This window comes from Xenopus laevis, chromosome 5L, assembly GCF_017654675.1.
Source record: "Xenopus laevis strain J_2021 chromosome 5L, Xenopus_laevis_v10.1, whole genome shotgun sequence".
NCBI classification, from domain to species: Eukaryota; Metazoa; Chordata; class Amphibia; order Anura; family Pipidae; genus Xenopus; species Xenopus laevis.
In genome coordinates, this window is record NC_054379.1 from 120,269,349 (window position 1) to 120,286,572 (window position 17,224).

At 40.1% G+C, this 17,224-nt stretch overlaps 1 protein-coding gene across 1 annotated transcript in view; it reads left to right on the forward strand.

Moving 5' to 3' along the window:
- serpini2.L (serpin peptidase inhibitor, clade I (pancpin), member 2 L homeolog) overlaps positions 1-17,224 on the forward strand; it is a 43,264-nt gene that overhangs the window by 14,774 nt on the left and 11,266 nt on the right. Inside the window, exons 5-8 of the mRNA XM_018263737.2 lie at positions 1,303-1,495; positions 2,987-3,084; positions 6,271-6,357; positions 7,718-7,804. Coding sequence (XP_018119226.1) covers positions 1,303-1,495; positions 2,987-3,084; positions 6,271-6,357; positions 7,718-7,804 — 465 coding nt within the window. The remainder of the gene's footprint in view (positions 1-1,302; positions 1,496-2,986; positions 3,085-6,270; positions 6,358-7,717; positions 7,805-17,224) is intronic.

Genomic DNA, 17,224 nt, shown 5'->3' on the forward strand with positions numbered 1-17,224 from the left:
CTGCTCTGTCCTTTACCTCCCGGTGCATCTCTCTTCATCGGCGGGTGCTCTGATGCCCACTTCGGGGTTAAGGGCTAGGTGATGCTACAGTTTGACGCCGAGCGTCTTGACGGTGAGCGTCATGACGTCACCAGGGGGCACCGGATTTGAATTCTTGTCGCCAAACCTTCCTTAAAAGGCCAGTCCACCATTTTGAGAATGCCCAAGTTAGGCTTCAGTTTAGTGTTCCTGCTCAAGCGTATTTTGTGATTGATAACCTGATTTTTGACTCCTGCCTGTCCCTCGACTACGATTCCTGCCGCCAGCCTTGAACCCTTTGCCTGAAACTTTGACCTCTTCTTTTCTAAATCCTTGTCGGTACCTCGTTTATGAACTTGTTGTTTATTCCTACTTCCTCCTTGTTGGCTTCCGCAGCAGAAAGCCCGGGGCCCCAAAAGGTAAACACCGGAACCCACAGGGTCCACCTGTGCGTCCTAAGGTACTATCGCTGAACAAGGTTCATGATAATGAGATCGTTACATTCAGCTTCTTGTCTGATTGTTTCACATTGGAATCCAGAATTTGCTCATATTAAGTGGAATCCATTTTTCCCTCTACATGTGCAATGTTTCCTGTGCCACTGGCTGCCACACAACCCCACTCAATCATTTTTTTTAACAATCCCTTTTTTATTTAAACAGCCCTTTGGTAATGACTTCCACAGTCCAACTGCACTTCTTTCCAAAAGGCCTCTGGCTTGTCAAGATACTGTTTAGCATATCTCAGACGTGAAGTTTGTGATGAGGATGCAGGTTCCTCCTGATAACTCTGCCATGCAGGTCCTTTGCAGTCATATGAAGGTTTGCCTTTCTGGCCAGCATTCAAGCAATACTCTCTGAAAGTTTACTTTTTCTTTCAAGCCTTGCCTTGACATCCCCAGTTCCCTTTCAATGCCATTTATTGATTCCATTAGGGACCATGAAAACTGAGAGCTTGGAATCATTATATAAGGTTTTTATAGCATTGCCTAGTGGCTAATTGCAATTAAGACCTAATGAGATCTCGACCATGCAAAAATGGTGTTTATCACTAAACAGGTGGAAGGGTGTCCAAATTTGTCAACATTCCACTATATTCTATGTTCCTAGGTAAAATAAAATACAACCATAAATTAAGGTTTGCAAATATGTTGTTTTTTTAACTCCTGTAGCAGTTGTTTACTTCTTTTTACTCATAAAATTAAATGAAAATATTATAATGTCAAGGGCTGCCCAAACGATTTCATCCATGAATTTCACTGGTCTCTCTCTGTCTTTCACTTAGGTTATTTCTCAGTTAAGAACATAAGTTACAAAGTGCTGGAGCTGCCCTATAAAGGTGATGTATTCAGTTTACTTTTAACACTCCCTGCAGAAGATGTGGAGATAGGAGACCTGGGAAAAATAGTGACGGCTCCTGTAATAAAAACATGGTTTGCTAACATGAAGGAGGAAGTTGTCGAAATCAGTTTACCACGGTGGGCTTCCTTCCAATTCCATATTTCTTTGTTTGTTCCTATGTTTATAGGCTGTTATCTCATAACTAGTAAAACAAAGTTGCTGAACATTTTACAAATACATACTGTAATGCATTGGAGTAAAAAAAAATTGGTGTGCCGAATATTTGAAAGAAGTTCAAAAACTGTACCTCCAAAGTCTCTAATAAAATACACTTCATGAGCCTTTAGCATTTTAAAGGAGAAGGAAAGCTACCAAGGCAGGCTTTACCATACCCGAGTAAACAGCTTTAGAAACTCTCTCTGTTTAGGATAGCAGCTGCCATATTAGCTTGGTGTGACATCACTTCCTGCCTGAGTCTCTCCCTGCTCACTCATAGCTCTGGGCTCAGATTACAGCATGGATGAGAGGAGGGGAGTAAGGGAGGGGGTGAGGGGAGCAAACTGAGCATGCTCAAAACTGTGTCCTGGAGGTTTAAGATGAAAACAGGAAGTCTGATACAGAAGCCCATGTTTACACAATAGAAGGAAAGAAATGTGATGTTTCTTTTGACAGAGGACTCAAAGCAGCATTACTTTGAGGGCTTACTGGTGTATTTATATAGAGCTTTCTGATAAAGCTTACTTCATTTTAACCTTTCTATCTCCTTTAAGACACCAAATACTTTATATGTAACTGTTCATAAGGTATCAAGGAAAGATATTCTGGCTTGTCTAGAGGAGAGGTGCAAAGTGCAAAACATATTCTTGAAATATGCATAATGCCCATAATTATGAATCATATACCTAGTTGTAGAGTTGAATGGTGCTTTTTCAGGGGGAGTATCACTGTGAGTCAGTGATGTTGGAAAATACACTGAAGGGTTCAACTTGATGGCCCATTGTCCAAATTAACTCTATAATGGATCAGCAGAATATTTTGTTCTCGAAACAAGTATACTTTCCAATTCTCCCCCCCCCCCCTTACTGTAAAGTTTGCACTTCAAAAGTGACTGGAATGCTACAGTTTACACATACTGTATAAATGCTATGTTTTGAATGTACCTGACATAAATAATTTCATATTAAAGAAAGTCATAAAATACATACAAACTACTTAGATTCTCTTACTCCAAAACCCCCTGCTGCTGAGTTTTTAAGCAGACTACATTTATGCACATTTACATTTGCTCATCTTTTACAGCATGATTTGCTTTCCTTAAAAATACCCTTCAATCTTTTTTTTTAAGATTTGACCCAAGACATGAATACTGTATGAATTATCTCAAGTTCTAATAAATATAATAGACATTGTTGGTCAATATAGATAGAAGACATCTGTGTACTTGGGCGTTTATTGCAAATACTGCTATAAAACTGGAACTTTTATTAAATTAAAACATTTTACATTTATAGGACAGAAATAACTGGCATGTTATTTCAAACAATGAATTCTGTCACAGTACTCAGTTTAAATGGCTTCTAAAATGTACTTTGTGTTCTAACAGTTTTTTATTTTGATTTCTTTGGAAGGTTTAAAGTTGAACAGAAAATTGACTTAAAGAAATCTTTTGTTAACCTGAACATAACTGACATTTTTAACGAGGGCTGTGATCTCTCTGGAATAACAGGTATTGCACATAACATGTACTAATCAGCACTGTGACCTTCAATGAACAAAATATCTACTGCTGTTAATGTTCCCATGCCTGACAATAACCATTAATATATGCCTAAACAAATAAGACACAGCGGTAGCATATGCCTATATTTATAATGGATATCGTCTGCCATCTCAGCTGTTCCTAGACTAGCTTTCTCACATCCTGCAGCAGATAACAAGCCTGTTTTTTTTAACCAGAGTTCCTGTTGCATTGAGGCCTAGAGCTCTGTGTATTGAAGCAATCAGATGGGACGGGAGCCTGTATGGTGGGGAGCCCAGGGTATAACTGTAAATAGGGGAACCAAGTCTTAAGGTGGCCATAGACGTAGAGATCCGTTCACTAGGGATGTAGCGAACAGCGGAAAAAATGTTCGCGAACATATTCGCGAACTTGCGTCAAAAATGCGAACGGTTCGCGAACGTCGCGAAGCCCATAGACTTCAATGGGAAGGCGAATTTTAAAAGCTAGAAAAGACATTTCTGGCCAGAAAAATGATTTTAAAGTTGTTTAAAGGGTGCAACGACCTGGACAGTGGCATGCCAGAGGGGGATCAAGGGCAAAAATGTATCTGAAAAATACATTGTTGACACAGTGCTGCGTTTTGTGCTGTAAAGGGCAGAAATCACACTACGTCACTCAGGTGATGTTTCTGGACACGGAATGTGAAAAAGCTCACACAGCTAGGTGGTACTTGGTTAAAGACTGGGCAAACAATGCCTGCAAGGGCAACGTATACAGTAGTGGGTACGGAATATATTATTGCTGCTGTAAAAACATCACGGATGTTTATGGACATGGAATTATTATTGCTATTTAGACAGAATGTGAAAAAGCTCACACAGCTAGGTGGCACTTGCATACCTCCCAACTGTCCCTCTTTTGACCACTCAACCCCCTGTCCCTCTTTTGTACTGGAAAGTCCCTCTTTTCTCTGAACTGAACAGCCAGAAAAAAAACAGTTTCTAACTTAATTAGCTTTTGGCAGAGAGCTCAGAACAGCTAACAGGTGCAAATAAGATACTTTGTAACAATTTTGACTCTGGTTGGTGCTGGTAGTGGTGAACTACTAGGAGGAGCAGCACACCAGTCCCACTCCCCAACACAGCTAGACTAATAGCACTGGGCTCTTATAGTAGCAAAGTAAAAAAACAAAAAAGAAAATAAAAGCAGTCCTTACAAGGACTATTGGGTTATTACAGCAGTCAGCAGATGAGATCAGAAGCAGTGCCCACAGCAGCTACATACAGAGCACTGCAGTAGAAGGTAGATTACTAGTCAGCAAAGCTAACTAACCTAAACTCACTGTTCCTGAAATCCCTGCAGAGTTCTGTCCCTACAATACAGAGCAGTATCAAGTAGATTACTAGCCAGCAAAGTTACTATCAACTGTCCCTCAAATCACTAAACAGCTCTCTCCCTACACTAGCTCTTCCAAGCACACACAGGCAGAATGAAAAAACGCTGCAGGGCTTCAGTTTATATATGGAAGGGGAGTGGTCCAGGGGGTGTGGGGGTGGTCCAGGAGGGAGAGCTTCCTGATTGGCTGCCATGTATCTGCTGCTCTGGGGTGAGAGGGCAAAAATAAGCGCCAGCTAAGGCGAACCCAAATTGGCGAACGTTGCGCAACGTTCGCGAACATTCGGCGGACGCGAACGGTCGATGTTCGCGCGAATTAGTTCGCGGGCGAACAGTCCGCGACATCCCTACCGTTCACTTGCCGATGTCACGAAACGAGAGGGTCTCTCCCCGATATGCCCACATTGAAGTGGGATCGTAATGGATCCGATACAGGCGGTCGGATCGTGAGACCTCAGAGATGTGGCTGCGATCCGACTGGATTTTTTAACCTGCCCAACCGAGATTTGGCGAACTTTCGGTCAAATATTGATCAGGGTAGCCCATCGGATGGCACCACACACAGGCCAATAAGCTGCCGACTCGGTCTGTCCGCAGCTTTTATCGGCTCGTGTATGGGGGCTTTAGAGTCATGGTGAAGTAATACAGGATTTAATGACACAAAGTAACAAAACAGGTGCTCGATGGAAATATAAAGAAATATACTAGCCAGTGACAGAAGGAATTGGCAGGCATAAAATGAGTCCAGTGATCAGGCCAAAGATTGGGTCCGGCACAGGCAAACGGTGTCCAAGAACAGGCCAGAGTCACAACTGGGAAATCCAATAAGAAAACCTAGGAGAGGACAGGAGCACAGTAACAAGGCTGAGAATCAAGGAACAAGAGAGGGTCTCAGGAGCAGGAATCCAGGAACAGGAATCCAGGAATCCAGGAATCCAAGAACAGGAATCAGAATGGCAAGATCAGGGCTAAGAATCAAAATGACCAAGCAAAGAGCAATGGTCAGGGACAGGTTTATGAAGGGTCCTGATTACAGGACGAATCAGGAACTAATGAGGTGGACGGAGACAAGGGAGCAGACAGAAAAGATAATTAATACATACGTAGGAGGACTGGTCAGGAGCAGCCATGAGAGCCTCCAGTGGCTCAACTGGAAAGTGCACAGTCCCAGGAACACACACCCCAGAGTTTGAATCCCAGCTGATCCAGACACTCTGCCTACATAATCCATATTATGTGCATAACTGAATGAGTGCCAGAAGTTGCTGTTTGTCCAACAATGATAATACTGAGAAAACATTAGGTCTCATTTAGGAAGCAAGAGCAAAGTGCTATAAAATCTGTGTTTCAGAGATTCACATTAGCATCTGTGTTGGCAAATGATGTATTCATAATTTGCTGTCTTCAGAAATGGTTTGCTCTGCCTTTCAAATGCCCTGGTTGTACAGCTGCTGTGCGCTTCATGATACATATATAAGTGCCCTGTGACCTTTGGCAGTCTTACAATATAAATTGGGATATCGTTTTTAATTTGCTAATCTTTAGTTCCCATGTTAATGTCAAAATTCCAGGACTGAAATATCACAGACAGTACTGTATTTCTCATGCAAAACTCATTTATGCTGAATAACTCCAAAGATTAAAGTCTTTTTTTTCAACCTCAGTACAGGATATAATACATTACATGCCGTAATATGCATACAACTACAGTACTTTATTAAAGAAATACAAAGAGATGAAAAAGAGCACATTCTGGGAGATTTGATTTTCATTAATGCTTGTGACATTTATCTTTAGATTCACCTAATCTATACATTTCCAAGGTGTTTCAGAAAGTTTTCGTTGAAATAAATGAAGAAGGAAGTGAAGCAGCAGCCGCAACAGGTGAAAGAATGATTCATAGAATTGTTATTTATGCAACGGTACATTGTGATAATAGAATTAACCCAACGAAACTGACCTAAAGGGATCCTGTCATCGGAAAACATGTTTTTTTCAAAAACGCATCAGTTAATAGTGCTACTCCAGCAGAATTCTTCACTTCAAAGAGCAAACAGATTTTTTTAAATTCAATTTTGAAATCTGACATGGGGCTAGACATTTTGTCAATTTCCCAGCTGCCCCTGTTCATGTGACTTGTGCCTGCACTTTAGGAGAGAAATGCTTTCTGGCAGGCTGCTGTTTTTCCTTCTCAATTTAACTGAATGTGTCTCAGTGGGACATGGGTTTTTACTATTGAGTGCTGTTCTTAGATCTACCAGGCAGCTGTTATCTTGTGTTAGGGAGCTGTTATCTGGTTACCTTCCCATTGTTCTTTTGTTTGGCTGCTGGGGGGGAAAAGGGAGGGGGTGATATCACTCCAACTTGCAGTACAGCAGTAAAGAGTGATTGAAGTTTACCAGAGCACAAGTCACATGACTTGGGGCAGCTGGGAAATTGACAATATGTCTAGCCCCATGTCAGATTTCAAAATTGCATATAAATGAATCTGTTTGCTCTTTTGAGAAATGGATTTCAGCACAAAATTCTGCTGGAGCAGCACTATTAACCGATTCATTTTGAAAAAAATGTTTTTTCCCATGACAGTATCCCTTAAAGAAGTAAAACTGCTCTCCTAGATAATACTAGAACGTAAGCCAGTGACAATATTTTTTTAACCTGTTAAGAATCATTGGGATGTTTGAACCACTGTTGGGCTACAAAGAGAAATTTATTTTTATTTATTTAATATATATTAAAATTCAAAATCCAGGTTTGTTCCATCATTTGAGAAAATATAGAATTTTTCAATTTTTTTCCCAAAAAAATTTCAGAAAATAGAACCTGGCAAGATTAGAAAGGTGAATTTTCAACATTCATGGGGTTATTTATCAAAGGTTGAATTTTAGAGCTTTGTGAGGTTTTTATACCTCAAATTAAATCAACTGTTTAAGATTTAAGAAAAAACTTGAATGGAAAAAACCTGAATCAGTGAATTGATCGAGTTTTCTGTGAGAAAAAAAACGAATCGCTAAAATTAATCATGTTTTCCAGCGAAACCCACCAAAAAAACGCAAACATTGTGAAGGCTATTAACATCTTCAAATGGTTCAAGGGACATTTTTTGAATTTTGAGGAAGACAAACGGGTCAGATTCGCCCATTACTATTATTATCATGTCTTGGTTAGGAATGGTTTTATGAAAAAAAAATTATAAAGCAAAACCACAAGCAGAAAATTAGATGTAATTAAACATGTTTTACAGGAATGCAAGTTTCTGCAATGAGTATGTCCAATCACAGATTTGTGGCCAATCGCCCTTTCCTGTTTTTCATAAGACACATTGAATCAGGTACGTTTATAGTCAAATAAATATGGTCTATGATTGTACATCTGTATGTAAGTGAAGGTTGTTAACAACCGTTACCGATCTATGTATCTAGTGTGTCATTATTAAAATTGATAAAAGAGACAAGCGTCCAGGTCCAGCTTGTTCTGACAGCATGTTCTTTGTGTGACACTGTTAATACAGCATAAGGGTAATTTATCAAGTGCAGGACAGGGTGCAAAGTACAAAAAAATGGGGGCTAACCTCAGTGTTTTTTGCACACTTGCACCCTGCCCTCCCCTTTTCTGGATTGACACAAGTCTCCTGCATGTACCTCAGCAATAAATCACTTTGCCTATTTTTGGCAAGGCAACACTGCTTCATGAGTGGTGGGAGGCAGAAAGGTGCACTTTTACAGCATTTAGTGCCCTAGCACTTGCACCCAGGATCACAGTAAATAACACCGTATTTAATTACTCTCTGGATTTTTCTACTCTTCCTGAAAAAAAAAAACAAGTTTTTTTTTGATTCTGTAGAAAAAAATGTTAGCTAGAAATAATGCGCACAACAGGAAAATACAAAGATCATTGTTTTCAGGTTTCATTTGCATAACAAAATGTCACAAGATGAGCAGAATACACAACTACGTTAAATCAAACCCCAAGGATTCATTATATCTTAGTCGGGATCAAGTACAAGCTACTGTTTTATTACAGAGAAAAAGGAAATCATTTTTAAATTTTAATTATTTGATTAAAATTGATTCTAGGAACATTCTGTAATTTGGAGCTTTCTGGATAACGGGTTTCCGAATAAAGGATCCTATACCTGTAAAACATACAGCTTTTTTCCCCCACTGTGACTTGCCACATATACTTTCTCCCACGAATGTATTATGTAAGATGTGGTGTAACATAACTGCATCAAATCCGGATCAGGACACATAAAACACACACCTTCACCAGTCATGTAACATGTAGTCATTTACACTGTTTTTCTGCTGTTGTTTTATACAGTATAATAAAAAGGAACTTTAGCTTAAGCATTCAACATTTTTATTTACACTAAATATTGTGGTCCCTTAACTGTGACCTTGTCAAGTGATTGGACTTGATTTGTCAAAGGCCCATTATTTAGGGACCAAAATATTAGAAATAAAGAACTACTGTTTTCTTTATCCTTAAGAAACTGGAATAAAATGTCTACTTGCTGTCAGTAAATAATTCAGTGCAAAAGGGCAATAATAGAAAATAAAGAGGTTTTGTTCAATTATAGGATTAACTTTAAACTTCATTAATTTTCATGTGTGATGTGTCAAACAATGTCAGCTGTGAGTGGCGATTTGTTCGTTGGGAAGAAAAAAGATATGTGGAAAATGCCTGATTATGCAAGAGCAAAACTTTTTTAGAGCCTAAATAATTCAATAGCATAGGGACACTTTTTTTATTATTATGGATTATAAACTGAGGCAGAAGAGCATGTGAGAACGGCTGCTGATGGACACTGACCTGCTGGTAAGCAGGAGGACCTGAAATATTATTTAATGCATTGTCGATGACTACAATAGTGATGCTTGTGAAATAAGTATACTGTACATGTAATTTTGTGCTTATGTTTTTTTACCTTCTTGGTTCTTTAATAGTGATGCACGAATTTGCGGCGAATTCCCACAATTCGCCGCTGGTGAATAAATTTGCGAAACCACCGCGAAAATTCGCTGTCATCAAAAAAAAATTGACGCCGGTGTCAAAAACGAGATGCCGGCGCCATTTCGTGAATTTTTCGCAGTTTCACGAATTTTGCTGGAAATTCAAACATTTTTCGGAAAAGCAAAACGCCCCAAATTCACAACTTGATCAAAAAAAACCTAGGAAAATCTAATTCTATCCTTCATTTTCAACGAATTTCAAATGAATCTCTGTAGCAGAGTGAGGTGCAACAGGCTGACTAGCTGGGTCAGGTGGCTAATCAGTAGTCCTTAAAGGGGTGGTTCACCTTTCAGTTAACATTTAGGATGTTGTATATGTTATACAATGACCGATTCTAAAGGTGGCCATACACGGATAGATCCGCTCGTTTGGCGATGTCGCCAAACGAGCGGATCTCCCTCCGATATGCCCACCTTGAGGTGGGCAATATCGGGCTGATCCGATCGTGGGCCCTAGGGCCCAACGATCGGATCCTTCACGTTCGCAAACGGGCGGTTGGATCGCGGGACCGCATCAACGAACAGATGCGGGCGCGATCCAACGGGATTTTTAACCCCATCCGATCGAGATCTGGCCGACTTTCGGCCAGATCTCGATCGAGGAAGCCCGTCGGGGGCCCCCATACACGGGCCAATAAGCTGCCGACTTGGTCTGTCGGCAGCTTTTATCGGCCCGTGTATGGCCACCTTAAGTAAATCTTTCCAGCTATCAAATGGAGGTCACTGATTGCATCTATAAATAAAAGCTCTGTAAAGCTACACATGTATTGTCAGTACTACTTTTTATTATTCATCTTTGTATTCAGGCCTCTCCTAGTCATATTCCAGTATCTTCTTCTGATCAGTGCATCATTGCTAGGGGTAATTTGGACCCTAACATCCAGATTGCTTACATAGTAGTCTGCAGAACTGTTAAATAAAAAGCTAAAGAACTCAAAAAAACCTAAATAATAAAAAATGAAAGCCAATTGCAAATTGTCTCAGAATATCACACTCTACATCATAATATTAGTTAACCTTTTAAATGCCACAGATCGTAGAATCTACGTTCTGTGTCAAAGGTACTTGAAATGCCACAGAACGTAGATTCTACGTTCTGCAGCATTTCCTGGTTCTCGAGCGGAGGAGCGGCTGTTAGAGCCGCTCGCTCCGTTCCTGCTCGATCCCCTGCCCCTAGGCAACGAGCAGAGCAGGGGATCGAGTGGCCCCTGGGGCGCGATCGCCCAGGGGCCCAAAAACAGCAGCAGGCACGTGTTACTTACGTGTCCTGCTGCTGCAGCCTACACCGGATCGACGATCTCCGCCCCCACAGCACACAGACAGGAACCACGAGGCAGATGTCTTCCAGGGGCTCTTCCTGATCGCCTGCAACAGTCTTCAGCGATTTTTTCAGGTTAGTGCAACAATTACACACACAAACACACCAACACACACTTATTACAGTAATACACACTTAGATTCACACTTACACACACTTACACATACATTTTTGGGGATTGGGGGGGTCACTTACACTCACTGCACTTACACACACGTGCACACGCACACACACGCACATAACATGTAATTTACCATTTGTACACACTCACACGCACATACATGGCATTGTGGCTTTTTTTTTTTTTCTTATCGCATCGTTTCTTTTTTTGGCTGAAAAAAATGTTTTATTGCCATTACGCATAGCGTATTCGCTAACCGTACTGTGCAATACCTTTTGTATGTTATTTCGGTGATTATATTGCAATTTTGGGTATTTTGGTGCATTTTTAGCCATTTTATTGAATTTTTAGCCATTTTATTGCATTTTCAGCTCTGCATATATTGTGTTCACTTTTTTCTAGCCGTATAACCTGTTTGGCCCATCTAAAATATTCAAACTGTGATTCTGACGGCCGATAACACTGGTCTGGAAAAAAAACATTGATTTTTGTGGTTTTATTGGATTTTTTTGCATTTCACCCTTTACTGCCTTATTTTGTTTTGCCTTGTAAATTTTATCTACTATATATCCATTTGGGGGTCTCTGTGCGCCACATAGTTTGGTATATCTATGCATATTGGGCATCAAAGTGTTCAGTAGACCTCTGGCGGTCATATTTAGGATGTTTTATGCTGATACGTTACGAAATGTGGGGCATATAATGGGGTAAAATTCAAGCTTTCTGACAATTTTCAGAAATTTGATAAAAACCGTTATGTTCAGCATTGCTTTGCAGTTTGGCAGTTTGCAGTAGAAACACTTATTTACCCATATTGGATTCGTCAGAATGTGTACTTTCTGAAAATATATGGTTTTCTGGGGTCTCTGTACTGTTAGGGGGGTCTAATGTCGCATAATACACACACCAGGTGCTTATATTGCAGCAGCCAGCGCGTCAGCTGTGAAAATGTATATACACTATTGTCATTTGGGGGTCTCTGTGCGCCACATAGTTTGGTATATCTATGCATATTGAGCATCAAAGTGTTCAGTAGACCCCTGGCGTTCATATTTAGGATGTTTTATGCTGATACGTTACGAAATGTGGGGCATATAATGGGGTAAAATTCAATCTTTCTGACAATTTTCAGAAATTTGATAAAAACCGTTATGTTCAGCATTGCTTTGCAGTTTGGCAGTTTGCAGTAGAAACACTTATTTACCCATATTGGATTCGTCAGAATGTGTACTTTCTGAAAATATATGGTTTTCTGGGGTCTCTGTACTGTTAGGTGGTCTAATGTCGCATATTACACACACCAGGTGCTTATATTGCAGCAGCCAGCGCATCAGCCGTGAAAATGTATATACACTATTGTCATTTGGTGGTCTCTGTGCACGGCATAGTTTGGTATATCTATGCATATTGGGCATCAAAGTGTTCAGTAGACCCAATGCGTTCATATTTAGGATGTTTTATGCTGAAACGTTACGAAATGTGGGGCATATAATGGGGTAAAATTCAATCTTTCTGACGATTTTCAAAAATTTTATAAAAACCGTTATGTTCAGCATTGCTTTGCAGTTTGGCAGTTTGCAGTAGAAACACATATTTACCCATATTGGATTCGTCAGAATGTGTACTTTCTGAAAATATATGGTTTTCTGGGGTCTCTGTACTGTTAGGGGGTCTAATGTCGCATAATACACACACCAGGTGCTTATATTGCAGCAGCCAGCGCGTCAGCCGTGAAAATGTATATACACTATTGTCATTTGGGGGTCTCTGTGCGCCACATAGTTTGGTATATCTATGCATATTGGGCATCAAAGTGTTCAGTAGACCCCATGCGTTCATATTTAGGATGTTTTATGCTGATAAGTTACGAAATGTGGGGCATATAATGGGGTAAAATTCAAGCTTTGTGACGATTTTCAGAAATTTGATAAAAACCGTTATGTTCAGCATTGATTTGCAGTCTGGCAGTTTGCAGTAGAAACACTTATTTACCCATATTGGATTCGTCAGAATGTGTACTTTCTGAAAATATATGGTTTTCTGGGGTCTCTGTACTTTTAGGGGGTCTAATGTCGCATAATACACACACCAGGTGCTCATATTGCAGCAGCCAGCGCGTCAGCCGTGAAAATGTATATACACTATTGTCATTTGGGGGTCTCTGTGCGCCACATAGTTTAGTATATCTATGCATATTGGGCATCAAAGTGTTCAGTAGACCCCTGGCGTTCATATTTAGGATGTTTTATGCTGATACGTTACGAAATGTGTGGCATATAATGGGGTAAAATTCAAGCTTTCTGACAATTTTCAGAAATTTTATAAAAACCGTTATGTTCAGCATTGCTTTGCAGTTTGGCAGTTTGCAGTAGAAACACTTATTTACCCATATTGGATTCGTCAGAATGTGTACTTTCTGAAAATATATGGTTTTCTGGGGTCTCTGTACTGTTAGGGGGGTCTAATGTTGCATAATACACACACCAGGTGCTTATATTGCAGCTGCCAGTGCGTCAGCCGTGAAAATGTATATACACTATTGTCATTTGGGGGTCTCTGTGCGCCACATAGTTTGGTATATCTATGCATACTGGGCATCAAAGTGTTCAGTAGACCCCTGGCGTTCATATTTAGGATTTTTTATGCTGATAAGTTACGAAATGTGGGGCATATAATGGGGTAAAATTCAAGCTTTGTGACGATTTTCAGAAATTTGATAAAAACCGTTACGTTCAGCATTGCTTTGCAGTTTGGCAGTTTGCAGTAGGAACACATATTTACCCATATTGGATTTGTCAGAATGTGTACTTTCTGAAAATATATGGTTTTCTGGGGTCTCTGTACTGTTAGGGGGGTCTAATGTCGCATATTACACACACCAGGTGCTCATATTGCAGCAGCCAGCGCGCGTCAACCGTGAAAATGTATATACACTATTGTCATTTGGGGGTCTCTGTGCGCCACATAGTTTGGTATATCTATGCATATTGGGCATCAAAGTGTTTAGTAGACCCCTGGCGTTCATATTTAGGATGTTTTATGCTGATAAGTTACGAAATGTGGGGCATATAATGGGGTAAAATTCAAGCTTTGTGACGATTTTCAGAAATTTGATAAAAACCGTTATGTTCAGCATTGATTTGCAGTCTGGCAGTTTGCAGTAGAAACACTTATTTACCCATATTGGATTCGTCAGAATGTGTACTTTCTGAAAATATATGGCTTTCTGGGGTCTCTGTACTTTTAGGGGGGTCTAATGTCGCATAATACACACACCAGGTGCTCATATTGCAGCAGCCAGCGCGTCAGCCGTGAAAATGTATATACACTATTGTCATTTGGGGGTCTCTGTGCGCCACATAGTTTAGTATATCTATGCATATTGGGCATCAAAGTGTTCAGTAGACCCCTGGCGTTCATATTTAGGATGTTTTATGCTGATACGTTACGAAATGTGTGGCATATAATGGGGTAAAATTCAAGCTTTCTGACAATTTTCAGAAATTTTATAAAAACCGTTATGTTCAGCATTGCTTTGCAGTTTGGCAGTTTGCAGTAGAAACACTTATTTACCCATATTGGATTCGTCAGAATGTGTACTTTCTGAAAATATATGGTTTTCTGGGGTCTCTGTACTGTTAGGGGGGTCTAATGTTGCATAATACACACACCAGGTGCTTATATTGCAGCTGCCAGTGCGTCAGCCGTGAAAATGTATATACACTATTGTCATTTGGGGGTCTCTGTGCGCCACATAGTTTGGTATATCTATGCATACTGGGCATCAAAGTATTCAGTAGACCCCTGGCGTTCATATTTAGGATTTTTTATGCTGATAAGTTACGAAATGTGGGGCATATAATGGGGTAAAATTCAAGCTTTGTGACGATTTTCAGAAATTTGATAAAAACCGTTACGTTCAGCATTGCTTTGCAGTTTGGCAGTTTGCAGTAGGAACACATATTTACCCATATTGGATTTGTCAGAATGTGTACTTTCTGAAAATATATGGTTTTCTGGGGTCTCTGTACTGTTAGGGGGGTCTAATGTCGCATATTACACACACCAGGTGCTCATATTGCAGCAGCCAGTGCACGTCAACCGTGAAAATGTATATACACTATTGTCATTTGGGGGTCTCTGTGTGCCACATAGTTTGGTATATCTATGCATATTGGGCATCAAAGTGTTTAGTAGACCCCTGGCGTTCATATTTAGGATGTTTTATGCTGATAAGTTACGAAATGTGGGGCATATAATGGGGTAAAATTCAAGCTTTGTGACAATTTTCAGAAATTTGATAAAAACAGTTATGTTCAGCATTGCTTTGCAGTTTGGCAGTTTGCAGTAGAAACACTTATTTACCCATATTGGATTCGTCAGAATGTGTACTTTCTGAAAATATATGGTTTTCTGGGGTCTCTGTACTGTTAGGTGGTCTAATGTCGCATAATACACACACCGAGTGGTTATATTGCAGCAGCCAGCGCGTCAGCCGTGAAAATGTCTATACATACTGTCATTTGGGGGTCTCTGTGCGCCACATAGTTTGGTATATCTATGCATATTGGGCATCAAACTGTTTAGTAGACCCTATGTTTATATTTAGGATGCTTTATGCTGGTAATGATACATGGACAATACGATGCTGGAAAGTTGAAGCTTTGAGGCAATTTCCAGATATTTCACCAAAACCGCCAAATTTGGCAAAGCCTTGCGACTCAGTAGTTTGGAGCAGAAAGGCATGGGTACCCATTTTAGATTCCGTAGAATGTGTACTTTCCAAAAATATATGGGTTTGGGGGTAAACATATATTTCTGTGTTTTTACCCCGCAAAAATGCAGTCAATGTGTTGATTTTTCATTAGCTGAAGTTACCCACAGCAGAATTTGTATGTGCTAACTTCATTTTGGGGCCTCTAAATGCCAGATACTTTGGTAAACTTATGAACAATGGCCACCAAAATGTTCAGAGGAACCCTGGCAATCATATTTAGGGTGCTTTTTCTTAGTACGTAATGACACATGGGTGATATGGTGCTGGGAAGTTGAAACTTTGAGGCAATTTTCAGATATTTCACCAAAACCGACAACTTTGGGAAAGCCTGGCGACTCAGTAGTTTGGAGCAATAAGGCATGGGTACCCATTTTAGATTCTGTAGAATGTGTACTTTCCAAAAATGTATGGGTTTGGGGGGTAAACATATATTTCTGTGTTTTTACCCCACAAAAATGCAGTCAATGTGTTGATCTTTCATTAGCTGAAGTTACCCACAGGACTATTTGTATGCGCTAACTTCATTTTGGGGCCTCTAAATGCCAGATACTTTGGTAAACCTATGAACAATGGCCACCAAACTGTTCGGAGGAACCCTGGCAATCATATTTAGGGTGCTTTTTCTTGGTGCATAACGATACATGGGTGATATGGTGCTGAGAAGTTGAAGCTTTGAGGCAATTTTCAGATATTTCACCAAAACCGACAATTGTGGGAAAGCCTTGCGACTCAGTAGTTTGGAGCAGAAAGGCATGGGTACTCATTTTAGATTCTGTAGAATGTGTACTTTCCAAAAATATATGGGTTTGGGGGGTAAACATATATTTCTGTGTTTTTACCCCACAAAAATGCAGTCAATGTGTTGATTTTCATTAGCTGAAGTTACCCACGGGACTGTTTGTATGCGCTAACTTCATTTTGGGGCCTCTAAATGCCAGATACTTTGGTAAACTTATGAACAATGGCCACCAAAATGTTCAGAGGAACCCTGGCAATCATATTTAGGGTGCTTTTTCTTAGTACGTAATGACACATGGGTGATATGGTACTGGGAAGTTGAAGCTTTGAGGCAATTTTCAGATATTTCACCAAAACCGACAACTTTGGGAAAGCCTGGCGACTCAGTAATTTGGAGAAATAAGGCATGGGTACCCATTTTAGATTCTGTAGAATGTGTACTTTCCAAAAATGTATGGGTTTGGGGGGTAAACATATATTTCTGTGTTTTTACCCCACAAAAATGCAGTCAATGTGTTGATCTTTCATTAGCTGAAGTTACCCACAGGACTATTTGTATGCACTAACTTCATTTTGGGGCCTCTAAATGCCAGATACTTTGGTAAACCTATGAACAATGGCCACCAAACTGTTCGGAGGAACCCTGGCAATCATATTTAGGGTGCTTGTTCTTGGTGCATAACGATACATGGGTGATATGGTGCTGAGAAGTTGAAGCTTTGAGGCAATTTTCAGATATTTCACCAAAACCGACAATTGTGGCAAAGCCTTGCGACTCAGTA